Consider the following 26,404-nt stretch of genomic DNA (forward strand, 5'->3'; position numbering starts at 1 on the left):
CTGAATTAGAATGTGCAAGTGGGATTCTTAAAAGTTTCGGAAGTGCGGAGGAAACTCTGGGAGGTGTGGAGATGCACCTGGGAGGCTGAGTGTAGGGTGGAGAGCTGGGAAGTGATAACCCAGCCTGTGGCCCCGAGACAGGGGTGGGTTTAGTGCTTTTTGTGTTTCTCATTCAGGAATGTTCTGGGGTTGGAGTCCAGCTTGGTCTTCTTGTCTTTCCCAGGAAACCGTCTCTTTTTGAAATTTTTAAAAATTGTTATTTTTTAAAAAAAATTTTACTTATTTTTATTTTATTTTTTGGCCTCCTGGCATGTGGGATCCCTAGTTCCTTGACCAGGGATCTAACCCGAACCCGCTGCATTGGAAGCACAGAGTCTTAACCACTGGACCACTAGGGAAGTCCCCCTGCAAGCCATTTCTGTCCTAGGGTAGATAACAGACACAGAAGTGACTTCAAAGCACCTAGCTGTATTTATTAATTAAACCTGAGGAAAAATGATCCTTCTAGATTTACTTTCCCTGTAGCCATATCCCTGAATGTCCAGCACTCTGACAGGATGGGAGATGACAGAGTGAAGGAGACAAGGTTTTAACCAACTGCAGTTTAAATATTTCACTTCTGCAGATTTTCCAGAAGCTTTTGACAACTGAATGCTTTGCTAGGGCCCTCATGGGTCAAATGCAGGCTCTAGGCCAAAACCTTGTCTACCTTCCCTATAAATCTTCTTCTACTTTGATTATTGTAGCTGTGCTGGACTGCAGCATTATCCACTGGAGAGAGCCCAGGAGACCAGGCTGAGGTTCCCATAGTTTCATGGTTTGTGGACACTGGGTGTCTTAGTAATTGCTCCAAAATCACTGCAGATGGTGACTGCAGCCACGAAATTAAAGGATGCTTGCTCCTTGGAAGAAAAGCTATGACAGCGTATTAAAAAGCAGAGACATTACTTTGCCAACAAAGGTCCACCTAGTCAAAGCTATGGTTTTTCCAGCAGTCATGTATGGATGTGAGAGTTGGACGGTAAAGAAGGCTGAATGCCGAAGAATTGATGCATTTGAACTGTGGTGTTGGAGAAGACTCTTGAGAGTCCCTGGGACAGCAAGGAGATCCAACCAGTCAATCCTAAAGGAAATCAACCCTGACTATTCATTAGAAGGGCTGATGCTGAAGCTGAAGCTCCAGTACTTTGGCCACATGATGTGAAGAACCAACTCATTAGAAAAGACCCTGATGCTGGGAAAGATTGAAGGTGGGAGGAGGAGGGGAGACAGAGAATGAGATGGTGGGATGGCATCACTGACTCAATGGACATGAGTTTGAGCAAGCTCCAGAAGATGGTGAAGGACAGGGAAGCTTGGTGTGCTGTAGTCCACCGGGTCACAAAGGGTCGGACAGGACAGAGTGACTGAACAACAACACTAGGCCAAAAGGAGCTGACAGTTCCATTTATCTGATAGTTAGGTCGAAACAACTTCATAAGTTTTTGTGTCCTTGTAGCATAGTAGTCATTTGACAAAAAAAGGAAAAGAAAGAGGGACTTCCCTGGTGGTCCAGTGGCTAAGACTCTGCCCTCCCAGTGCAGAGAGCTTGGGTTTGATCCCTGCTCAGGGGAATTAGGTCCCACATGCCACAACTAAGAGTTTGCATGCTGCAACTAAAGATGCCGCAGGCTGCAACGAAGATCGCCAAGATCCCGAGTACCCCAACTAAGACCCAGCACAGCCAAATACACAAGAAAGAAAAACGACATTTTAATTTTATTAGTCACTCTCCACAGTTACTTACAAAATTAATACAAATGATCTATGCACACTCACTGGGAGCCACACAGCCTCTCAAATCTTAGATTCAGATTGGACAGTTCCACCCATTTCCAATTCAACATTGATTTTTGTATGGTACTTGCTTTTAATCACAGAGACCACCACCACCCGACATCCAGATTCACAAACGTACGGAATGGCTGAAAAAATGTAATGCAATCTGATTTTGAGATTGTGAACTGCCGAGAGCTTGTTCTCAAGGTGTCCAACAGTGTTTTCCCAGGAAACTTGAAATATCCTGGGAGTTTGCTATGACACTCTGGGGTGTCTCTGGGCTGAGTTTGAGAATGAATGCATTAGGATTGGAAAGATTGCTTCCTGCTTCACACCTTATCTTTACCTGACTGTTTTGCCTTAAAGATGAAAGAAGCACATGTTTTAATGTATTTAAAGCGCATGTGCAGTTGTGTGTCAAATCTTTGGAGAGAAACACAGATAAAAGTCTGTCCTTTGATTCATAGCCCCCTCAATGCGATTTTCATTTTCACTGCAGCCAGTGTGATAACTTCAATGTGATAACGTATGTCAAATACTTAAATTACTGCCTGGCCTTTTTTCAGTAAGCGCTTTATAATGGAAGTGTCTGCTATTCTAATTTTTTTTTTTTACAAAAATATTTATTTGGCTGTGCCAGGTCTTAATTGTGGCACAGGGGATCGTTACTCTTTGTTGAGCTTTGTGGGATCTAGTTCCCTGATCAAACCTGGGCCTCTAGCATTGAGATCATGCAGTCTTAGCCACTGGACCAGCAGGGAAGTCCCTGTTATTCTAATTTTGATAATAAACATTGGAACTTATCAACAGTATGTGTGCATTTCCCTCTCCTCCTATTAGGATGTTGTTGAAAATAGTTAAGAAGTATTACTTGTAAAACCCCAGAGATGAGGGTTCCAAGGAAGCAACATTTGCGGAGTTTTGTGCGTGACTAATAGAAGGCAATGGCACCCCACTCCAGTACTCTTGCCTGGAAAATCCTATGGACGCAGGAGCCTGGTAGGCTGCAGTCCATGGAGTCGCTAGGAGTCGCTAGGAGCGACTTCACTTTCACTCTTTACTTTCGTGCATTGGAAAAGGAAATGGCAACCCACTCCAGTGTTCTTGCCTTGAGAATCCCAGGGACGGGGGAGCCTGGTGGGCTGCTGTCTATGGAGTCGCACAGAGTCGGACACGACTGAAGTGACTTAGCAGCAGCAGCAGCAGTGGTTTATAAAGAGGAAAGATGAATCATTTATTATCTTTGGATGGGAATCTATTTTAAAACTCATAGAACTATAGGAAATGGCTACTCTTAATGGGTCATTGGTTGTGTTAAAATCAGTAATGATAAATATTTACTAGGTAAGTGGAAAGCTCCATCTTTGTAAAATGTCATGACATCGTTCTGCTAATCTTAGTTATTGGAAATTTTTCTGTTTGAAATAAAATCACGTAGTGAACCTTTCAGTTCTCTCTTTTCGAGAGTCATCTTTATATCCTGCATTCTTTTCTTTGCACATAAATTTTAGAAATAACTTGTCAGTTTCTGCAAAATTTCCTGCTGGGGTTTTTCATTGGGACTATGTTGAGGTATGTGGGATCTAGTTCCCTGACCAGGGATCAAACCTGGGCCATAGATCAATTTTGGGAGAATTGATAGCTTAATAAGAGGGAGTCCTCTGACACAATGTGATGCCTCTGTCCATTTATTTACATTTTCTTTATTTCAGCAGTGCTTTGCAGCTTTTGGTGTACAGGTCTTGCACATATTTTATTAAACATTTTCCTAAGTATTTAATGGGCTTCCCAGGTGGTGCTAGTGGTAAAAAACCTGCCTGCCAATGCAGGAGATGCAGGAGATGCAAGAGACATGAGTTCAATCCTGAGTCAGAGTCATCCCCCAGAGAAGGAAATGGCAACCTGCTCCAGTATTCTTGCCTGGAAAACTCCATGGATGGAGGAGCCTGGTGGGCTACAGTCCATGGGGGTCTCAAAGAGTTGGACATGACTGAGTGACGAAGCACAGCACCCAAGTATTTAATATTTTTGGTGGTGTTATAATTGATATTTTAAAAATTTTCAGTTTCCAGTTGTGTACTGATAATGCATAGAGATACAATTAATTGTACATATTGACGTGTTACCCTGTGATGTTGATAAACTCTCTTATTCTAGGTAATATATTTATAGATTCTTTTTTTTTGTAGACCCTTAATGTCATCTGCAAATAGAGACAGTCCTATGTTCTCCTTTCCAATCTCTATGCCTTTAAATTTATTTTTCTAATTAATTATTCTAAGACTTTAATAAAATATTGAATAGATGCCTTTGCCTTGTTCTCATTTTTAGCTGTGTGTGCTATGCTTAGTCACTCAGTCATGTCCCATTCTTTGAAACTCCATGGATGGTAACCTCCCAGGCTCCTTTGTCCATGGAATTTTCCAGGCAAGAACATTGGAGCAGGTTGCCATTTCCTTCTCCAGGGGATCTTCTAGACCCAGAGATAGAACCTGTGTCTCTTGCATAGCATCTATTTTTTCACCATTAAGTATGATGTTAGTTTTAGGGGTTTTTGTTTTGATACCTTTTGTCAAATTGAGGAAAGTCTCTTTTAGTTCTAGTTTGCTGAGGTTGGTTTTAATTTTTTAATCATGAATGGATATTCAATTTTGTAGAGTCTTTTTTTTGTATCTATTGAGATGATTGTTTAGGTTTTCTTTTTTAATATGTTAATATGTGGAGTTGCAAAAAGTCGGGCATGACTGAGCAACCGAACTGAACTGAATAGTGAATTACATTGCTTGATTTTCAGATGTTACGCCAACTGTATTTATCCTTTCCTTGGATAAGCCTCACTTAATCATGATATGGTATCCTTTTTATTATATTGATAAATTCTATTTGTTAAAAAATTTAAGGACATTTAGTCTCTGTTCAGGCTTCCCTTGTGGCTCAGAATACTCATAATACCTGAGACCTGGGTCTGATCCTTATGTTGGGAAGATCCTCTGGAGAAGGGCATGGCAACCCACTCCAGTATCTTTGCTTGGAGAATCCCATGGACATAGGAACCTGGTGGGCCACAGTCCATGGGGTTGCAAAATTGGGACATGACTGAGCAACTAATACTAGTCTATGTTCATATTGGATATTAGCCTATAATTTTCTTATGATATTGTTGGCTTTTATATTAGAGTAATGTTGAGTTCATAAAATAAGTTGGATAGTAGTTTCCTTCTTCAGTTTTTGGAGAAAGTTTGTGAAATGTTAGTATTGTTTTTTCCTTAAATGTTTGGTGGAATGCACCAATGAAGTCCTATGGGCCTGACATTTTCTTTGTGGAAAAGTTTTTAACTACAGATATAATTTTTTTTTTTTACTAGATATACTGTTGTTTGGATTATCAGTATCTTCTTGAGTGAGTGTTGATAGATTATGGCTTAAAAAAATCTGTCCATTTTATCTGAGCTGTAGAATTTATGTGCATGATTTTGTTCATGATATTTCCTTATCATACTTTTAATGTCTGTAGGATCTGTAGTGATGCTCCCTTTTGGACTCTGTACGTTGGCCATTTTTTGTCTTTTATCTTTTTTACATTAATCAGGAATGTAGATAATACCTTACTTTCATGCTTCTGAGTTGCCAGCTTTTTATAAATGGCTGGCCATTACTGAATGCCAGCCAATTCTAGCTTTCTGTGATAAGGGAGCAGCTAGAAGTTCCAGGTCTTGACTCTGCTTGTCATTACCTTCTGCCATGTCAGTTCTGGCCTAATTAAACAAGGCCCTCACTTTGCAGAGGGAGTTATATTTGTCTTCTGGGGCAGCTTGGTTGCTCCAGGGGAATCTGAGAGTGCAACTGGGCTTCGGTTCAGGTGAGGCTGTTCTGCTGACCCAGCTCTCATCTAGCTCTGCAGTGGCTATGGGGCGCTCTTACAAGCTGGGGAATGGAGGTACACATCAAAGCCAGAAAAACTGGCTTACCACACCGTTTCCCTTTGCTCTCTGCCTCTGCGCTGGTGGCCGTAATGGCCCTGTTAGGAGGAGTCTCCTAAGACATACACAAATTTGCCGAGGTTGGGAGAGGGGTTCTCTGGACATATTCACCTCTCTCTTTACTTTTCTGCTGTGCTGCAGAGGTAATTGGTGCTCAACCCTGTCTGGAGCTGCCTACTGAGCACCTCTGCCAGTTCTTTAAAAAATTTTTTTTTATTTTTAAGCTGTGCTGTAACTTGGCCAAGCACTTTATCGTACACAGTAGCTCATAAAGTCAGTGACAAAAACACTTGGAAGTAGGAGACTTCCTTGGCGGTCAAGTGGTTAAGACTTTACTTCCCAATGCATGGGGTGCCAGTCAGTCCCTCATTGGGGAGCTAAGATCTCACATGCCTTGGGGCCAAAAAAACCCCCAAAACATAAAACAGAAGCAATATTATAACAAATTCAATAAAGACTTTTGAAAAATGGTCTACATCAAAAAAAATCTTTGAAATAAAAAATCACACACACACGGAAGTAGATGGGCTTTGCTGGTAGCTTAGTTGGTAAAGAATCCTCCTGCAGTGCAGGAGACCGGGGTGCAGGTCAGAAAGATCCCCTGGAGAAGGAAATGGCACCCTACTCTAGTATCCTTGCCTGAAAAATCCCATGGACAGAGGTCTCTGGAGGGCTATACAGTCCATGAGGTCACAAGAGTCAGAGTGAAGACACAACTTAGCAACTAGACCACCAGATAAGACTTGGAGGAGCCTTCCGCCTAAGGTCACACAGCCAGGAAGTCCTGGACCAGATGTCTCACTCTGATCCTTCTGAGACCAGAGCTGGTGCTGTGACCCATCCTCCCCATGCTGACTGGCTTGGATGCCCCAGGCCTCTGTCTGTCTCCATCACTCAGAGAGTGGGTCATGGCAGAGACAGGTCCATCTCTGGAATTCTCCACCCAAACTGACCCCTCTGGGAGGAAGGTGGTTGACTCACAGTTGAAATCACAGCAGATGGGGCCAACCAGGGTTTCTAAAGACCATGAGGCAGCAGCAGCAGCTTCCTCTAGTTTGATGGACAACTTTTAAATGGAAACAGACTCTAACACCGAGTCAAGCTGCTCTTCAGTTCAGTTCAGTTGCTCAGTCGTGTCCAGCTCTTAGCGACCCCATGAGTCCCAGCACTCCAGGGCTCCCTGTCCATCATCAAATCCCAGAGTTCAGTCAGACTCACGTCCATCGAGTCAGTGATGCCATCCAGCCATCTCATCCTCTGTCGTCCCCTTCTCCTCCTGCCCCCAATCCCTCCCAGCATCAGAGTCTTTTCCAATGAGTCAACTCTTTGCATGAGGTGGCCAAAGTACTGGAGTTTCAGCTTCAGCATCATTCCCTCCAAAGAAATCCCAGGGCTGATCTCCTTCAGAATGGACTGGTTGGATCTCCTTGCAGTCCAAGGGACCCTCAAGAATCTTTTCCAACACCACAGTTCAAAAGCATCAATTCTTCAATGCTCAGCTTTCTTCACAATCCAACTCTCACATCCATACATGACTACTGGAAAAACCATAGCCTTGACTAGATGGACCTTTGTTGGCAAAGTAATGTCTCTGCTTTTCAGTGTGCTATCTAGGTTGGTTATAACTTTTCTTCCAAGGAGTAAGCGTCTTTAAATTTCATGGCTGCAGTCACCATCTGCAGTGATTTTGGAACCCCCCAAAAATAAAGTCTGACACTTTTTCCACTGTTTCCCCATCTATTTCCCATTAAGTGATGGGACCAGATGCCATGATCTTCATTTTCTGAATGTTGAGCTTTAGGCCAACTTTTTTACTCTCTTCTTTCACCTTCATCAAGAGGCTTTTTAGTTCCTCTTCACTTTCTGCCATAAGGGTGGTGTCATCTGCATATCTGAGGTTATTGATATTTCTCCCGGCAATCTTGATTCCAGCTTGTGTTTCTTCCAGCCCAGCGTTTCTCATGATGTACTCTGCATAGAAGTTAAATAAGCAGGGTGACAATATACAGCCTTGACATACTCCTTTTCCTATTTGGGACCAGTCTGTTGTTCCATGTCCAGTTCTAACTGTTGCTTCCTGACCTGCATATAGGTTTCTCAAGAGGCAGGTCAGGTGGTCTGCTATTCCCATCTCTTTTAGAATTTTCCACAGTTTATTGTGATCCACACAGTCAAAGGCTTTGGCATAGTCAATAAAGCAGAAATAGATGTTTTTCTGGAACTCTCTTGCTTTTTTGATGATCCAGCGGATGTTGGCAATTTGATCTCTGGTTCCTTTGCCTTTTCTAAAAACAGCTTGAACATCTCAAAGTTCACGGTTCATGTATTGCTGAAGCCTGGCTTGGAGAATTTTGAGCATTGCTTTACTAGCGTGTGAGATGAGTGCAATTGTGTGGTGGTTTGAGCATTCTTTGGCATTGCCTTTCTTTGGGATTGGAATGAAAACTGACCTTTTCCAGTCCTGTGGCCACTGCTGAGTTTTCCAAATTTGCTGGCATATTGAGTGCAGCGACCCTTTTATTCCTCATTTGAAAACTGTGTTTGGAGAAGGCAAACACTTCTTTGGCTTGACGTTTTGCCCATCTTTGGACTACTGGTTGATTCTGCTTTGGTTCAGTTGTTTCTGCTCTATTTATTTCTCCCATTGACACGGATCCACCAATGATAATAGAGGTAACTTGTTGCATTTTCATCTAAGCTGCACAATTAAAACTTGTCCCTTGGGCTTCTCAGTGTGGTCTGTGTTCCCACTGCCCCTGTGTTCTGTTTACTCATCTGCAGAATTAGGCGAGTCCTCTGATGCTGAAGCTGAAACTCCAGTACTTTGTCCAGCTTATGCGAAGAGTTGACTCATTGGAAAAAACCCTGATGCTGGGAGGGATTGGGGCAGGAGGAGAAGGGGATGACAGAGGATGAGAAGGCTGAATGGCATCACTGACTTGATGGACATGAGTTTGGGTAAACTCCAGGAGTTGGTGATGGACAGGGAGGCCTGGCGTGCTGGGATTCATGGGGTTGCAAAGAGTCAGACACGACTGAGTGACTGAACTGAACTGAACTGTGCCCAATCTCAGATTCCACTATCTCTTTCTCTTGCTGTAGCATGTTGGAATGAGAGGGAGAGACAGGGATTAGATCATAGAATGTTGGAGTGGGAATAGACTTCACAGCTCATTCTAGAGGTAATTGGCCCCATTTTACAGACGGGGAAATGGAGACCACCCAGTAGGCTGTGGCTGGAACCCGGGCCTTCTGGTGTCCAAGCTAGCTCTGGACACTGCTCTCCCACGTTGCTGTCCCAGGTGGATAGACCCTGGAGCCCCTTTCTCTAGTGGGTGTGAGAAAGCAACTGCTTCTCATTTTAGCTGGAAAAACCCATGCTCATTTTCATCCCTGATGTGGGCAGATTCTCCCAGGCCTTTGTGGGAAGTAGAAAGAGGAAGCAGGGGGATGATTTTTAGTGGCAGGGCTTTAGTAACTGTCCTTCTTGTGAGGTTCTCAGAATCTCCACTCTTCCCTGGGGCTGCAGGTCTTGTTGGAGTTAAGCCTTCTCTCGGCCTTTCCCAGGGAGCAGGTCCAAGGAAGCCCAGAGGTACTTGTTTACAGCTGTCTCTGGGTGATGTTTGCCAGGTTCTGAGTAGGGGAGGAATGTTTCTATCCCCTTATTTATTTCTCCCATTGGAGAACTTGGAGAGACTCACCAGTTAAGTCACCACAACTACCTGGAATCCTGGGAGGACAGCAGATATGTTTGGGGCTGGAAATGTATTTTTGCTCGGGTTTTTTTTGTGATTCATACACTCTGTGAAGGATATTTAGTGTCTATGTAGAAGTCATTTATTGTCTGTGAGCCTCAGTTTCTCTAAAGGTTGTTGTTGTTGTTCAGCTGCTCAGTTTTGTCTGACTCTTTGTGACCCCCATGGACTGCAGCTTGCCAGGCTTCCCTGTCCTTCACCATCTCCTGGAGCTTGCTCAAACTCATGTCCATTGAGTCGGTGATGCCATCCAACCATCTCATCCTCTGTCAACCCCTTCTCCTCCTGCCTGCTATCTTTCCCAGCATCCAGATCTTTTCCAACAAGTCAGCTTTTCACATCAGGTGGCCAAAGTATTGGAGCTTCAGTGTCAGCCCTTCCAGTGTGTATTCAGGGTTGATTTCCTTTAGGATGGACTGGTTTGATCTCCTTGTAGTCCAAGGGACTGTCAAGAGTCTTCTCTAGCACCACAGTTCTAAAGCACATGGGAACAATATCCAATTTTCCTCTTCCACAGAAAGGGGATCATGCTGCTGCTGCTGCTAAGGCGCTTCAGTCGTGTCCGACTCTGTGCAACCCCATAGACGGCAGCCCACCAGGCTCCCCTGTCCCTGGGATTCTCCAGGCAAGAACACTGGAATGGGTTGCCATTTCCTTCTCCAATGCATGGAAGTGAAAAGTGAAAGTGAAGTCGCTCAGTCGTGTCTGACTCTTTGCGACCCCATAGACTGCAGCCCACCAGGCTGCTGTGTCCATGGGATTTTCCAGGCAAGAGTACTAGAGTGGGGTGCCATTGCCTTCTCCGAGGGGATCATGAGGGAAGGTTTTCTGATAGTATAATATGAAAGGGCCCTGAAAACCAAAATGATGCTACTGTAAATATGCTGAGTTAGTTAATCTTGCCTAGTAGTTGCAGACCTTTTCCTGTACCTTAGAAAAATCAAGCTGTGCAGAAGGGGAGTGGATTCCAGTCCTGAAATAAAGCAGTGCAGAGTCCAGGAGCTGGGACAGAGAGGGGCCCTTTGGTTTTTGATGGTCTCTCACTTCCAGGAAGGAAAGTTGGGAGAGGCAGGCTGGTCCCCAAGATGTCCCTGTGCCCAGGAGTATAGAGCTGAGAACTGAGGTCCCTGGTGGGGTCACACAGCCACTGGGGATGCCTGTGGATATACAGTTCCGAGAGCCATAGAGGACTTGAGAATGTCACAGGTTTCACAGCCTGGAGCCATGGCTGTGCCCCAGGCGTGGAGGCATTCTGTGTGTATGTAGTGTAGGAGTGCATGTATGTGGGTATATGTGAACGTAACTGGGTCTATGTGAGAATGTAAGAGAGTGTGTGTATATGAAGCTGTGTTTCAGTAAGAGTCAGATGGAGTTTTGGATATATGTGTGTGCATGAGGGTGCGTGGATGTCTTTATATGTGTGTGTATGTGTGTACATGTGAGTGTGTGTGTATGTATGCTCATGAGTATGAGAGTGAGTGTGTGTATATGTGTGTGTGAGCATGTATTCATGAATGTGTAAGTGTAGGTGTGGGTTTTAGTGTGTGTGTGCGTGTGTGTGTGTTGGGGGTGGGCCGCACAGACCCTTTGTTCGTGAGCGGCAGTTTTGCAGGCCAATGGTTTCCTTTGAAACTTCAGGCTTCTTGCGAACCCCACTGTGTGAATGGGCAGAGAGGCAGACCAGGGCCTCTCAGACCATCTGTGGTGAAGGATCAGGGTTTCTTCCCTTGTTATTTCCTACCCATCATGGATCAATATGTTCATAGCATATGCTAAAAATGAATTACTACCAAGATGTAATACGAAAAGACACAACCAGCCCCATTTACAAATTTTTAGATTTCTCTGGCAAATTTCTTTGTAGGTTTCTGGAATCTCCCTGTGAGTCCCCTCTCCCCGGGCTGGGTGGCAATGCGGCTGGCAGAGTGCTGGGTGCAGCCCTGAGCTAGACTCACGGCTGAGGCAGAGAGGAGGGGAAGGCAGGGTGTGGGATTCTTGGCTGCAGACTGACCTGGACCCCCTCTGCCATCCAAGCAGAGAGACTAGGGGTATGACCAGGTGGCACAGGTTTGGGGTCAAAGTAAGAGGCTCAGACTGCCTCTGCCACTCAGGTACCCACAGAATGGGGACTCGGTACCCTGAGTCTCCAGTAGCTCATTTCTGAGTCAGGTGCTGTGGGTGCGTGCATTGGGTTGGTGGCAACTAACTTCTTGCCTTCCTCGAAACCGTATGTGGGATCTGTGATAGCTTTGTCTGAAAGTGGCTTTGTAAATGCCCACGGTATGGGGATTCCCTAATTATAGTGCATATATTTACACAGAGAATTTTGGTCATTGGATTTTTCCCTTTTTTCCCCCCAGTAGAATCAAGGCATCTTTTGGCCTGGGATGTCTTGGGGTGGGAGGAGTGGAGTGAATGATTAAGATGGAAAACTGCTGCGGGGACAGAGGGGAAGACACTATCTGTGCCTTTGCCTTAGTGCTTTTTCATAGTAGCCTCTTCAGTCTCTAACATCTGATGGGCATCTCATCAGAAACAGCTTCAACCCTCCCCTCGACGGTGGTGGTATGCTGAGAAGGGCTGCTGTGTGGTTCTGGGGGAGTCTGGGAAGGGACACTGGTGGATGGTATGTCAAGGTGACCCTTGGGCCACCCGCTGTTGGAGGTGGGCCCAGGTATCTGCTGATGCCTCTGGGTCCACGTTTTTGTGATGAAATAGTTGAGACCAGGGAAGCCAAGCAAGCAGGTCATCTTTGGTGGGTGTTGCTGCCTCATCTGGGGCTTCCCTGGTGGCTCAGTGGTAATGAATCCACCTGCAATGCAGGAGCCGTAGGAGATACGGGTTCAATCCCTGGGTTGGCAAGATCCCCTGAAGGAGGGCATGGCAACCCACTCCAGTATTCTTGCCTGGAGAATCCCATGGACAGAGGAGACTGGTGGGGTACAGTTCATAGGATCGTCAAGAGCCAAGAGTCAGACACGACTCAAGTGACTCAGCACAGACGCATGTGAGTGGGAATTCCCTCAAGTGCTGGAAAGATCTTTGTCTGTGAGCCCAGGTCTGGGATCTTGTCTTCACCCTCCTTTTTTAGTTCTTCTGACCCACAACACAGAGCACAGGATCTTTAAGTGTCTTGCCTTTGTTTCTGTTCTTAGGTCAGGAAGATCCCAACAGTCTGCGCCATAAATACAACTTTATTGCCGATGTCGTGGAGAAGATAGCTCCTGCCGTGGTTCACATCGAACTGTTTCGCAAGTAAAGAGCACCTTCCTTTTTTTCCCCCAGTCTCTGAAGCTCCCACCAAAACTGCTGCCATAAGCAAAACATCAGAGCTATTTCTGAGACACTTTAGAGTGTCACTGAATACAGTCCTACAAGAAGATAAGCGTCTCCCTTGGGATGTTTTCCTGTTTGCCTATTGACATCTACATTCTTGACCCTTCTAAGATGTTTTAGGAGCCTCCGGCTCTGAAGAGATTCCCTAAGAATATTTTCTAAGTGGAAGTTTGGGATGTGAATAAAAGTCAGTCTAACATACTATCTTTTAAAGTTTAATAAAGCCATTGTGCAGAGTAACAATTGCTAGTGATAAGTGTCTGTTGCTGTCATAGAACTGATGCATCAGTGTGTCAGAGGGTTGACTTTAAATGTTTCAGCTTTAACCAGGTACTCTTTTTGGTTCTAGGCTTCCTTTTTCTAAGAGGGAAGTGCCGGTGGCCAGTGGGTCTGGATTCATCGTGTCCGAAGATGGACTGATTGTGACAAACGCCCACGTGGTAACCAACAAGCATCGGGTCAAAGTCGAGCTGAAGAATGGCGCCACCTATGAGGCCAAGATCAAAGATGTGGACGAGAAGGCGGACATTGCCCTTATCAAAATTGACCACCAGGTAGGTGTGTTCCCCACCTGCAGGACCAAGTTCTCAGGTGCCTTGGCTGACGCTTGGCTAAGTCCGGAGAGTTCAAAAGACACACCAGAACTCCCTGATTTTGTGAGTTTCTCAAGTGGGACGGAGCCAGTTAGGTCTGGATCAAAGGAGAGCATTTGGGAGATGCTGAGTGTGGCCTGGGGTCGGGAAAGGGTGGGATCGCACGGAAGCTTCTTGAATAAGCAGGCTATAAGGTCAGAGTTTTAATAATAGTGTTCTAAATTTTTATCAAAGCAGTAGGCTTATGAAGAAATGGGTAGGTAAGCAGTGAATACTGAGTTTCCGTTCCATTCCTACCCCTCAGGCAACTGTTGCTACAGATTTGTGTTCTTTCGTGCGCTCACCATGTATAAAGAATTTACTGGGTTTTGAAGTTAACCATCATTAGCATGGAAACAGCTACTCTGAAAACAAACCAGGTCTCCCACACTGGGCTTTTGCAAAGTTACTAGATGTGTTTTAAAACAGTATTTCACACTCAAAAAAGTTTTGGAAACCTTGAATTAAAGCTAATAGATTTTGTCCTCATAGCACTTCTCAAAGCTTTTCATATGCTGATGTGCATAGGACCCTCCTGCAAGAGTGTGACTCTGAACTACAACTATCTGAGCATAGAATTTTTTTTTTAAATTGAGATGTAAAGAGCTCAGTTTGGGAAATGGCTTGCTTTCTGTTGAAATATTCTCCTTGTAGTCATTTTTGTTCTGTTGATTTGTTTAGCAAAATCTTCATGTGTGCATGCTAAGTTGCTTCAGTTGTGTCCAACTTTATGCGACCCTATGGACTGCAGCCCGCCAGGCTCCTCTGTCCATGGGATTCTCCAGGCAAGAATACTGGAGTGGGTTGCCATGCCCTCCTCCGGGGGATCTTCCTGACCCAGGGATTGAACCCGTGTCTCTTATAGCTCCTACATTTGACAGGCGGGTTCTTTGCCGTTAGTGCCCCCTGGGAAGCCCAAAATCTTGGCTGAAATCAAGTCCAGTTTTTATCAGACCATCAACAGTTCCCACTTGTTGGTATGTTGATAACAGAGGTTTGGTTTGCTAAGCGGCAAGTACCTAGTGAGATTGAATTTTCTGGTTTTTCCACACTTTGTCATTTTTCAGACTTCATCTGGAAGGAGGAATAGGGATAGATTGGAATCTTGTTTCTGGACCAGGAGAAGGTCATAAACTGAGAGGCAGAGAGGTCTTCTTTTCCGGCTGTCTGTGTCTTTTACCTGATCTGAGCTGTGAAGTCAGACCACGGTGAAATAGCACAGGCTGTTTTCGTTTGTGCTGTTGATCAGAGCAGAAACAGGCCCTGTGCCCAGCGTAGGTAACTGACCTCTAGAGAGGTCTCGATTGCATACTATTTCTGTTAGGTTACCATGGGATTTCTGTAACAACTCTTCTTTCAAAATGTGTTTATGGGTCATAGTATAGTCATACTAACTTCTGTTTGATAAGCTCCAAAACTGGACCAGGCTCTGCCTTCATTTATAACTTTCACCTGTTCTGTCAATGGCTTTTATCATTCCCATTTTACATAGGAAGGAATAGGGATTCAGAGAGCTTAAGTCACCCGCCTGAGACCACATAGCTAATACTGTGGTGAAATTATAGCCTCCTAAGCTGGACAGAGGGCTTCCCACAGGAGATGCGGTTTGGATCCCTGGGTCGGGAAGATCACCTTAGAGGAGGGCATGGCAACCCACTCCGGTATTCATGTCTGGAGAGTCCCATGAACCAAGGAGCCTGGCCGTCTGTGGTCCATAGGGTCGCAAAGAGTCGACCATGGCTGAAGCGACTGGGTACACACAGGCAAGCCTGCCAGGCTCCCCAAGTGCCACGGAGGGATGAAGCCTGACCTTTTGGTGTGATGAGATGGCTCAGCTTTAAATAACCCACGGGGAGGCTGGCACACCCCGGTGTAGGATCATACAGCTCGAAAGGTGTCCAGGATGTGGTAGTCTCACCGGAAGGAGGCTGGCCAGAATAGCACATCCTGTGGCCACACGCAGGACTCAGCTCCCCCAGCCCTGGGGAGGCTGCCAGCCATGCGGGCTCTCTCTGCAGGCAGGGCGCTGGTCTGGACCCTGCATGAGCTGCTCCTGCTGAGTAATTTCATGTTTGGCACTCGTGGGAGCATCCCATGCAGCTGCTGTGGCCGGGGGATATTCTTTTCAGCTTCTGAGCCTAGGTGGAGAGCGGGTTCTCCTGTCATCCCTGGCAGGTCCCAGCAGGATGTGGATTATCTCGATGGACCAGCTTTGCAGGGTGTTTCTGACCTGGCTCTTGCTGTTCCCGGGAGGCTAGCCTTCCTGCCAGCAGCAGGCTATTTGAGATGAGTTTCTAGCCCCAGAAAAAGGAGCTTGAAAATTTAAAGTCGAACTAATGTGGCTTTGCAAAATGGAATCGGAAATGAAAGGATATTAAATTGCAGACACCCACACAAGAGACTGGTTTCCAATGACTGAACTGTTTTTTTTTTTTTTGCTGATAGTAGTTGGAAGTGGGGAAAGTGAAAACATCTCTTCCAGCTGTTTCCATTTTGTTCCCTTAGTCGGAGGATTGATTATTTAGGAGAGGGGGCAGGGACTGGTTTGTAATGAGGCTCAGTTTGGGAGGAGCCCCTTGATTCAGTGACGACTATGGTGCCCCAGTGCAGGATTTTATAAATGTGTCTGCAGTGCTGGGGATGGGGGTTGGGGGGGCAGTGAGCTTACCTTGCACTGTGTCACCTCAGGAGCAAGAAACAGAGCAGGGAATCTCAGAGGAGGCAGAACAGATCCAGCAAAACTTGAACTTGAGGATCGAACTCATTCCAAATGGCGCCTGCCATCTGAGGTCATGGCTCACTCTCCCCAGGGCTATTTGCTCATAACCCAGTGAAACTGGGGTGACTGCCCCCCACATGCGCCGGCCCAGTGGCTAACTTGGTGTCTTATAATGTGGGCCCATTTCCTCCTCCAGTGCCAGGATTTCACGTGAAAGGCTCTCCATCAATAACACTGAGACCCTCCTTCCTGAGTGTGCTATTCCTGCCACTTTTAATGAATGGAAATTACTATGGACACCTGTGGTCACTGCCCACGTCTTCTGGGCGCAGAGGCCAGCATCTCCTTCTGGATCTATTTCTGCCCCCCACCAGACAGTCTTGTGGGGGCACCAGTCATGGCACACCCCCGCAACCCCCCTGGGGCCAAGGGACACAAGATCCATCAGACCAAGCAGATCCTTCACTTGGAGCAGGAACTGGATGCCAACCACAGGAAAATGACGGGGAAGCTGGTATGGCCCCTGCCGCCGGGGACCCCAGGGCTGTCTGAGCTCCTGCCTTTTCAGGAGCCTGATCAGCCAGCCTACTTTCCCTTTCATTCTTCAAGGCCCCCTCACATCTTCTGTAAACCCGCCTGGGCTTGAGCTTGCCAGAGACATTTCTGGGCTTGTGACCAAAGAGCATTTTTGCTCCTCACTGCTGAGCGGGCTCGTGTGCACTCACTTCCCCTGCTGAGTCTGAGCAGGGGAGAACCTTTGGGGGGAACCTCCCTGAACAGGGCAGCTGCCCCCGCCAAGCTGGAGAAGGAGGGTGTCCCCTCCAAAGGCAGCCTGCCTGCCCAGACATGTCTTTCCACTGCCCTTTCCTCGGGGCCACGGACGGGGGCCAGCATTCGCCCGGGGCTGGGGAGGTGGTGCCAGCTGCAGGAAGGAAGGACAGTGTGCCTGCAAACAGTTTAATAGAAAGCAGCTTTGAGGGCAAACTAGTTCAGCCTCAGATAAAAACGGATTCCAAAATGTGTTGAACATGACGCTGGCCGTGTGTGCAGAACACTTAAAAATGTTTTTCTCCAGAGGCCGTGTTTTGTCCATGCAGCGTTTTTTTGCTGAGTAGTTCAGGAAAAGAGAGAGAGAGAAAAAAATATATTTGGTTTCTTTAGGTCAGAGTGAAGGACAAAAATAAGTACTGGGGATATACTGAAGAAGGTAAGAAAGTAACTTTTGTTGCAGCTGTTTTTCCAGCTGTGTTGGTTAGGAAACAGGAAGTGGAAAAGCATCTGTGCCCACCCCCCAACCTCCCCCACCCCCACCACCCTGTCCCAGGACTGCAACTTTCAGATCAGGTCCTATCTGCCTGTACAAAGCCCTTCACACTCTGTGCTTATGGAGAAATCTTACTTAACCAGAGATTTAAAGGTGTACCCAGTTGGGGGTCCCATTTTCCCCTCTGTACTCTTCTCTCTACACATCCCCCATTCTGCTAACCCCCCACTACTCCACACCCCCACCGCCTCCCAGAAAGCAGGGCTGTTCTCTAGGGGCCCTGGTTTTACCTTCCCTGGGGTGTAGCCCCTTCCAGCTCCTCCATAGGTGGCCTTCTGGTCCTTCAGCTTGCGTGCGTGCTAAGTCGCTACAGTCACGTACAACTCTTCACGACCAAACAGACTGTAGCCTGCCAGGCTCCATGGGGATTCTCTAGGCAAGAATACTGGAGTGGGTTGCCATGGCCTCCTCCAGGGATCTTCCAGACCCAGGGATTGAACCTGTGGCTCCTGTGGCTCCTGCATTGCAGGCCGATTCTTTACCGCTGAGCCACTGGGAAGCCCCCAGTCCTTCAGGCCTCAGGTTAAATTCGGCCCCCGACAGTCCTTCCCTGACACCCACCCAGGGAGGGTCCATGTCGCTCTCTCCTCTCCTCACTCTGGGGATGCAAAACCCCAGAGGGGATCTCACGTCACTGTTCTTATTTCCCTCCCAGGTGTCGTGTTTACTTGTGGATTCCAGTTTCTCTCTGCTGCTGGGGTATGAGGGCCACAGCCGTCTTAGTCACTTGTCTTCTTGTAGGGGCTCAACAGCCATGCGCACAGGATGAATTCAGAGTCCTCTGCTCAGAGGAGGCAAGGCTGGCTGCTTGTGGGCTTGGGGGGTGGGGTGGAGGGCTGGAAGGTGCTGGGGTTCCCGCAGTGGCTGCTCCCCGCTTTCAGAGGTGGAGGTGACCACGCAGCAGGCAGGCTGCAGAGCAACACCTCCGACTCCACCCCAGACTACACGAGGCCAGTGTTCGTCTGATTCCTGGAGCTGGGACAACGTGTGGCCTTGCCGGGCCCTGGGAGCTCTGTGGTCCTTGGTCATTCAGAGCCCTGGGAGCAGTGAGGTTTTCTGTGGGCACTTCTCCCTGACGCCAGCACCCCCAGGGGATATTTGGAAGTGGGCTTGTCCTGTCTTGTGAAATGGTTTTCTCCCTGCACCTCCAGGCCAGGCCTGCAACCGTCCGCCACCATCTTTGGGCCAGATGCCACCTACTGCTGTTTGAAGTGGCTGAGGGTGACCCCTCTGGGCTTGGGGGGCTGCTCTGTGGGCAGAGGGTCCTTTTCCTTCTGAGCTGGCTGCTGGGGCCAGAAGAGCTGACCGCTCCCACCCCCGGACTGTGAAATGTGGAACCCGGATGGCTCTGGGAGAGTGAGGGTCCCAGACCCTTCACCCCCGAGTCTCAGGAGCTGCTGAGCAGCTCTGGTCTCTCTCCAGGCGTGTCTCTCAGAGCCTGGCCCGCTGGTGGAGACCTGCCCCGACTTCTTGGAGCGAGGAGGGTCCAGGTGACCCGGGAACGGTGGCAAGAGAGGGGAGCGGCGGGTGCAGGCGTGACTCATGCCCCTTCCCGCCCCCACCCCCGCCTCCAGCCAGTTCTCCTCAGACAACCTGATTGTCAGAAGGCGCTGACTCAGCCGCCCGAGCTTGTCCAAAAGTGAATCAGATAACACAGGGCTCGGGCTGGACCGGCTCCCCGTCTTCTGGAGTCTGTCACTCACCCTCGTAAAGTAACCAGGGGCTGGAATGCGGCTCCCAGTACCATAGCTACCCTGGTATTTTGCTTCTGTGTTTTTCCATTTTGAATTCTTTTCTCCACTCCCTCTGTCCTGGGCATCCTGTGGTCTCTCTTTTTTTCTCCCTGAACTGAGAGGCTGGCATTGCATTGGCTAAAGAGGCTGCAGACTCTTCTCGATGTTAAGAGGCTCCTGTTACCGTATTGATTTTTTTTTTACCATCTTTAGGGGGATGGAGATCAATATTTCATTAGATGATGTCCATCCAGACGGTGGATTGGAAGCCGGCATTTTTGCTCTGGGTCGGCCTTCCCCCAGGGGCTCATGGGGACGAGGCTCCTCGTTGTTCTCCTCGTTGCTTCTCATGGAATGTGAAAATATTTCAGTTCCCCAAACCATCAAAAACCAGAGCCCTAGTGTGTTTTCTGGCCCCATTTCAAGAACTTAGTTGATTGTTAAGGAAATTCTTTGGCTATGTTTTTCTCTTAATATGGTAATGCTTTTTCTTTTTTTCACTTTGGTGATTTCTCTTCAGGGAATTCAACCAAGACTATTATTTATGGTTCTGGCAAAGCAGTTCCCAGGTTGTTGGGACTGAATCTGTAGGTGTCCCATGGGGAACGTCCCCTTCACCGAGGGGGAGGGCATGCACTGGTTCCATTCGCTAGTTTTGTTAGTGTGTAGCAGTGTGTTGGGACCCAGGGTTGGCCAGCTGTGGCCTGCAGTCCAAATCCGGCCCTCCATTTGCTTTTGTAAATAAAGTTTTATTGAGACACAGCCATACCCGTTTGCTTTGGTAGAGTCTACAGCTGCTCTTACTGGTCAGCGGCAGAGTTGAGTACTTGGAATGGAAGCCACCTGGTCCATGAAGCCAACAGTTATTACTTTTTGACCTTTCACAGAAAAAAATTGCCAACTCCAATGTGAGATGATTAACACCTTGCTCTAGAGGAGCCAACTGTGCTTGGACTGAAATATACTCTTTAGATCCAAGTGAGGTGAGGCCTGATGTAACACAGGGGAAAGGGCAGAGAAGCTGATCTCATTTGCTCTTGTGGGGACTGTGCTTCTTTGCTGAAGAAGATGCCTTGGTCTTGCTGGATTAAGCAGAGAGGCTTTAGTTTTAACCTCTTTCTCTGTAACATTGATAGGAATTTTGTGAATTCTGAATTATTATCTAGTTTTAAATCCTAATGATCTTTTAAGGTCTGGTTTATTCATTGTTTCTCTTATTCTTTATTCATACATGGTGTCTATAAATATTTGTTAAGCATCTATTTTGGGGACTTCCCTGGGGACTCAGACAGTAAAGAATCTGCCTACAATGCAGGAGACCTGGGTTCGATTCCTGGGTTGGGAAGATACCCTGGAGAATGGAATGGCAACCTGCTTCAGTATTCTTGTCTGGAGAATCCTATGGACAGAGGAGCCTGGCGGGCTATCGTCCATGGAGTCACAAAGAATCAGCCAGGACTGAGCCTCTAACATAAGCATGTGTTTGACCAAATACTGTGTTGAAGATGTAAAAGCAATGGGCAGAAGCCATGGAGCTTACTGTTTGGTGTAGAAACAGGCAGATTGGATAAATATGGCGATTGGTTCAATGAAGGAACAAGCAGAGAAAGCAGTAGGAGGCATGGAGGCTGGGGTGCCCTCTGAAGGTATTGTCAGCTTATCTGAGCAGATAACATCCACACTGAGATGTGAAGAACAGACAGGCCAGCCAAGGCAAAGAGTGGGAGGCCTAGAGTTGATTAGTTTTCCTTTTCTGCCCAGCCTGAGGACGTGGACCTTGGACAAAGTGCAACCTTATTTCCCAGTGAGTTTACTAGAGGCTTCCGGAACACAAGGTAACTGGTTCCTCTGCATATTGTCTGTGTCTCTTATTGGCCTTGGGGCTCCTGGTCGCACTCTGGAAAGCTCCACTTTCTTATGCAGTCAGTTTCTGAGAGTCTAGAAGTGCAGAGGGTTCATAATGAGCTGGTTGCCTCTCATTCATGGCAGGATGGAAGTAGTTTCCCAAAAGTGCTTTCCTAAAACCAACCATTTTCCATGGCAAGGCATAAATAAGACATTCTGGTGAGTTGAGGACTGGCTATTATAATAATTGTGCTAATTAATGAGTCACTTTTATTAAATAAGACACCACAATCTGATAATGAGAAGCTGTGACTCATGGTATTTCCCTCTTTGCTTTGGCTGCCAGGAGACTCATAGAAACCATTGGCCCTGTGGCTAGAATATTTTTTATGCTGCCATTTTATATCATGGATATGTAAGGATTAATTTGTTATAATAAGCCCTGTGTCATTGACCAACCCAAATTATTTTTATATAGAGAAAGTTATACATCTTTGGGCTTCCCAGGTAGCGCTAGAGGTAAAGAACCCACCTACCAATGCAGGACAACACGCTCCAGTAATCTTGCCTGGAGAATCCCATGGACAGAGAAGCCTGGTGGGCTATAGTCCCTAGAATCGCTGAAGTGACTTAGCATGCATACGTCTCTAAGATTTTTTTAGAATAAATAATATGAAAATGATATATCCTGGGCAACTTCCTCGCTTCTGGAGCCACACACACTCTAAGTGGTCCTGGGTAGGAGGGATCCACTCTGCCTTCAATTCAGCTCAGCGGATACCAAGAAGCTGAGCATTGAAGCTACCAAACAGAGTGAGGCCACACCCTTCCCTTTGTGGAACTGGTGGGTATAAGTTGTCTCCTATCACCTGAGCCCCAAGCCTGCAGCCTCATAGACGACTGAAAACCAGGCTGCATCCAGAGTCAGTTACCCAAACTGAAATGCCAGGCCTTGGCTAACCCCCAGTATTGGCCTAATCCCAATTGTAGAATCCTAGTGGATCTTTTAAGATCTGATTTGTTTATTCATTCATATATTCACTTTCATATCCCTTGATTTTCATAAATTTATTGGTCAAACACCATTGTAGCAGCATTAGCCAACTTGAAGTCATCGGATAGAAGCAGAGGAGCTGGCGGATGGGGAAAGCAAGTTGCACTCAATGAGACAATGTTTTTCCTCCTCTTGATGCCAGAGAATATATACAGTTGCTGGCCCTTGGGCTTCCATATAAAAATGTTGACTTTTGCGGTTTAAACAGCAAGAGTAAGGGGATCTTTGAAATGCCCGCGTTTCTTGATATAGCTTAAGGGAGACTAAATATTATGGTGGTGTGCGTAAACAGTGAGGAGGACTAGGTTGGTTGATTTGCTTTTTCTCTCTTTTGTTTTTCTGTAACCATCCTCTGTTTCTTTTCTCTCCTTCCCTCCTTCTCCATCACTTCTCTTATCTGTCCCGCCTGAACACCCCCACTCCAGTCACCCCCACCCACCACCTCGCATATCGAACCTCTTCTCCTCCCCTCCCGGTACAGCAGCAATAAGATGTCAATTTGTGGAAACAGATGGTGGTAATTTGATGACACTGTCCTTCCGAGTTCTGTGTATGCTGTGATCTCAGTGCCATGTAGGAGATCCTTCCTGGCTCAGCCTCTCAACTCACCTGCTTCCTGCAGCCCCCCTCCCTTGGTTGTACCCTTGACCTTGTCATCACTGATGACCTCCACCCTCTCTGATCTGAATCCCAAGCTTCTCATTCTTGGTCCGCCTCCTCCTCCCCTGGCACCGCTGCTTTGTGATCACAGGACCTGTGCATTCACAGAAGAGAACCCTGCTTGAGGGTTTAACGCTCTGAAAAGTGAAGTCGCTCAGTCGTGTCCGACTCTTTGTGACCCCATGGACTCCCTGGTAGGCTTTGTGACCCCTGTAGCCTAGCAGGGTCCTCTGTCCATGGGATGTTTCCAGGCAAGAATACTGGAGGTGGGTTGCCATTGCCTTCTCCAATTAACGCTCTGAGGTCTCTTTTAATTTTTTAAATGATTTTACTATTTATGGCTGTGCCGGGTCTTCGTTGCTGTGAGAGCTTTTCTCTAGTTGCGGTGAGGGGGCTACTCTCCATGGCAGGGCGCAGGCTTGTTACTGCAGCGGCTTCTCTTGTTGCACAGCATGGGAGGACTTCAGTAGTTTTGGCTCCTGGGCTCAAGAGCACCGGCTCCAGAGTTGTGACACGTGGGCTTAGTTGCTCTGCGGCATGTGAGGTCCTCCCAGATCAGGGGTTGGACTCGTGTCCCCCGTACTGGCAAGCGGATTCTTTACCATGAGCCGCCAGGGATGTCCTCTCCATTTGGGTTTTATCTTTGAATTTGTGCTTTGTAAGTGAAGTCTGATGAGCGGAGTATATGCTGGGTGCTTGGAGCCTTTCCACTTTCCTTGTTGCCTTTCCACTTCCCCAAGATGGGTTCTTGGCCACCCTGCTCCTCTGGCCCTTGGGACCCCTGGCCTCACATGGCAGTCACAGCTACCCTCCTTCCCCAGGGCATACAGACATGGGGTACGTATACCCTGCAGCATCCTGGGCAGCGGATAGATGACTCTATAGCTTGTTCTGCTGGCAACAAGGCAGGGCCAAGCCCTACCCACCCCATCCAGGTACCTGGTGCATCCTGGCGCCAAAGGAAGTTGCAGCACCCTTGGGGGTAGTCTGTCCTCTGTGGGTTGGGGCAGTGGGCCCTTGGGATGGGGAGAGGGCTGGCTCAACTTCTGAGCCCCTGCTTGGGGCACAGTGTGTGGGTCTGTCCAGTAGCTGGTGAGCAGAGTACTGAGTCTGAGGCTCTGGGTGTATACTCACCCCATGAACAACTTCATGCCCCAGGGAGCACAACACTAAACAGCAAATAAAAACATCAGGACAGATGAAGAGAGAGAGCATGTAGAAGAAAGAAAAAAGCCTTATATTTTAGCGCCTTTAATGGCACCTCTTATGTACTTTGTGAACAAGGGAGTCTACATTTTTATTTTGTCCTGAGCTCTGCAAATTATGTAGCAGATCCCTGGTTCATCCACTGTCCCTCAGCCCCTCGTGGGCTCACTTCTCTCCTTGCCAGACCCCCATATCTCAGGCAAGTCTTAGCTGCTGACATCCCCCTGAACTCTATGGTCTACTTTGCCGTTCCTGAGGAAGCACGCATGTTCAGTGGCATCGCTCCTTGCTGTGATTGGGGTACATGCCCTTTTCCTCCCATTGCATATTTCTTAAACAAAATGAAAGGTTAGCATAACTGCTTCCAGAAGACCACATTGAATCACTTAGTTGAGTCTCAGCCAGTTCCTGCAACATCAGCCTTTGAAGCAAATTTCATCGGACACAGAGGACCAGCCCGTGAGCCTCAGCCCCTTGGAAATGCATGTGCTGGGCGGCTGGCAGACATGGTGGCTTCTGCAGATTCAGCAACAAAAATATTTTTGTAACAGGAGCACTTTATACTCTGTAAGGAAGAGAAAGAAGTTGTTGGCTTGCGTCATGAGGTTAAAAAAAAAAAAGTTGCCAATTTTCTTTTAGTTTTATTGGTTTGTTTTATGGCCCTTCCTTCCAAGCTTTGGGGAATGAGGTTGCAATGAGAGGAGCGCTCAAGGGCTTTTAAGCAAAACCCAGGGTGGCCAGAAGCTGAAATGTTGATGGATCGTTGTTTTGAGGTCTGCTCTCGATGATTACTGGCTGAGCCAGCGTCTGGAGAATTCCAGGAATCCCCTTTCCTCTTGGGCTGTGAGAGCCTGCAGGAATCATCTGACCCCTCTGGGGAGTCGTATGAGAAGAGATTTATTAAGGGCTCTGAGGATTGTGTTGATTTCACCAATTTAACCATTGGCTGCTAAGAGGTTTTTTGGAAATCTACCAGGTCTTCTGGAAAGATCCCTAATTGTCAGAGCTGGGGTGACCTTGGACATCACCAGGCTCAACTCCCTTATTTTAGAAGTGGTCAAACTGAAACCCAGAGAAGTCTGTCAAGTGACCCAAGGTCAGAGTGAGTTAATACAGACGTCCTCCTCCCTGGGAAATTGTGCTCCCAGTCTATCCAGAGACCGAGGGTGGCCGTGTGTGTGTGTGTGTGTGTGTGTGTGTGTGTGTTTTGTCTGTGTCTTCACTCTGCACCACCCTTTGTGGATGCTGGGGGATAAGCCTGTGGCCAGTCATTGGTAGGGTGCTTGCTCACCACAGGCCATTTCTTCCTGCAGGAATCAGAGTTGTGATGACCCTGCAGGGGGAGGCCAGGCCACACAGAGGGCTCATGAAGCAAGTGGTGCCCCACAGACTGCCTCCACGCCCAGCCCAGGCTTGGCTGAGTGTAACTTGGGCTCCCACTAGGAGAAGCAGTGTGGCCTGGGTCCTTACCCTGAGGACGCGTGGCCTCGGCTCCCTCCATCTCGCCTCTGTTCTGACTTGCCCCCAGCTCTCCCACGGCCCTGTTGTGTGTCATCTCTGCTCCCGCTTCCTGCTCTGTGACAAGGTCTGGCACTAGCAGCTCTTTTGTGCTGCATCTGAGCAGTGGGCAGAGGGGGCTGGTGAGAACACCTGCGATCTCAGTGAGATCACTGCCATCAGCCGTGGGACCATTGGTCCCCTAGTGTGTGGACTGGGTACAACGCCTGTCCCATCTGCCTGTTGACTTAAATAATAGTCACAACCCAGGCATTGAGACTTACATTTTATTGGGTGGGAATTTTTAGGACTTCAGTCCAGGGAGATAGCATCTCAAGTGATTCTGAGGGAATTGCTCAGAGGAGGAGAGCGGAAGAGCCAGATTATATGGAAGTTTTGCAACAAAAGGCAGGTAGTCTTACTTATCAAACCAGTCAATCCTAAAGGAAATCAACCCTGAATATCATTGGAAGGACTGATGCCCTCCTTCCCCAGCACCTAACTCAGACATATCCTGAGGGCTAAGGCAGCCTCAGGGGCCTTGATCACCCCAGCCCCCATGAAAGGATGGTTGAGGGTAACCTTGTGACCAGATGGTGGCTGATGACCCCCAGGGAAGAATGGAATGTGCTGGGCCGTTCTGGACTCTCAGCCCTTCTGAAGAGACACACAAGGGAGCAAAGAGCCTATTACTTCCAGTTAGTGTTGTCACAACCCTGAGTATCAACTGAAGAGCTGACTCATTGGAAAAGACCCTGATGCTGGGAAAGATTGAGGCCAGGAGGAGAAGGGAGCAGCAGAGGATGAGATGGTTAGATAACATCACTGACTCAACGGATGTGAAT

General features: G+C 47.4%; 1 protein-coding gene across 1 annotated transcript in view; it reads left to right on the top strand.

The window, feature by feature from the left end:
• Positions 1–26,404, top strand: part of HTRA1 (HtrA serine peptidase 1) — a 59,833-nt gene that overhangs the window by 19,053 nt on the left and 14,376 nt on the right. The window contains exons 2-3 of the mRNA XM_069567592.1: positions 12,709–12,808; positions 13,239–13,443. Of these exons, the coding sequence (XP_069423693.1) occupies positions 12,709–12,808; positions 13,239–13,443 (305 nt within the window). The remainder of the gene's footprint in view (positions 1–12,708; positions 12,809–13,238; positions 13,444–26,404) is intronic.

Source organism: Ovis canadensis, chromosome 22, assembly GCF_042477335.2.
Source record: "Ovis canadensis isolate MfBH-ARS-UI-01 breed Bighorn chromosome 22, ARS-UI_OviCan_v2, whole genome shotgun sequence".
Lineage (NCBI taxonomy): Eukaryota > Metazoa > Chordata > Mammalia > Artiodactyla > Bovidae > Ovis > Ovis canadensis.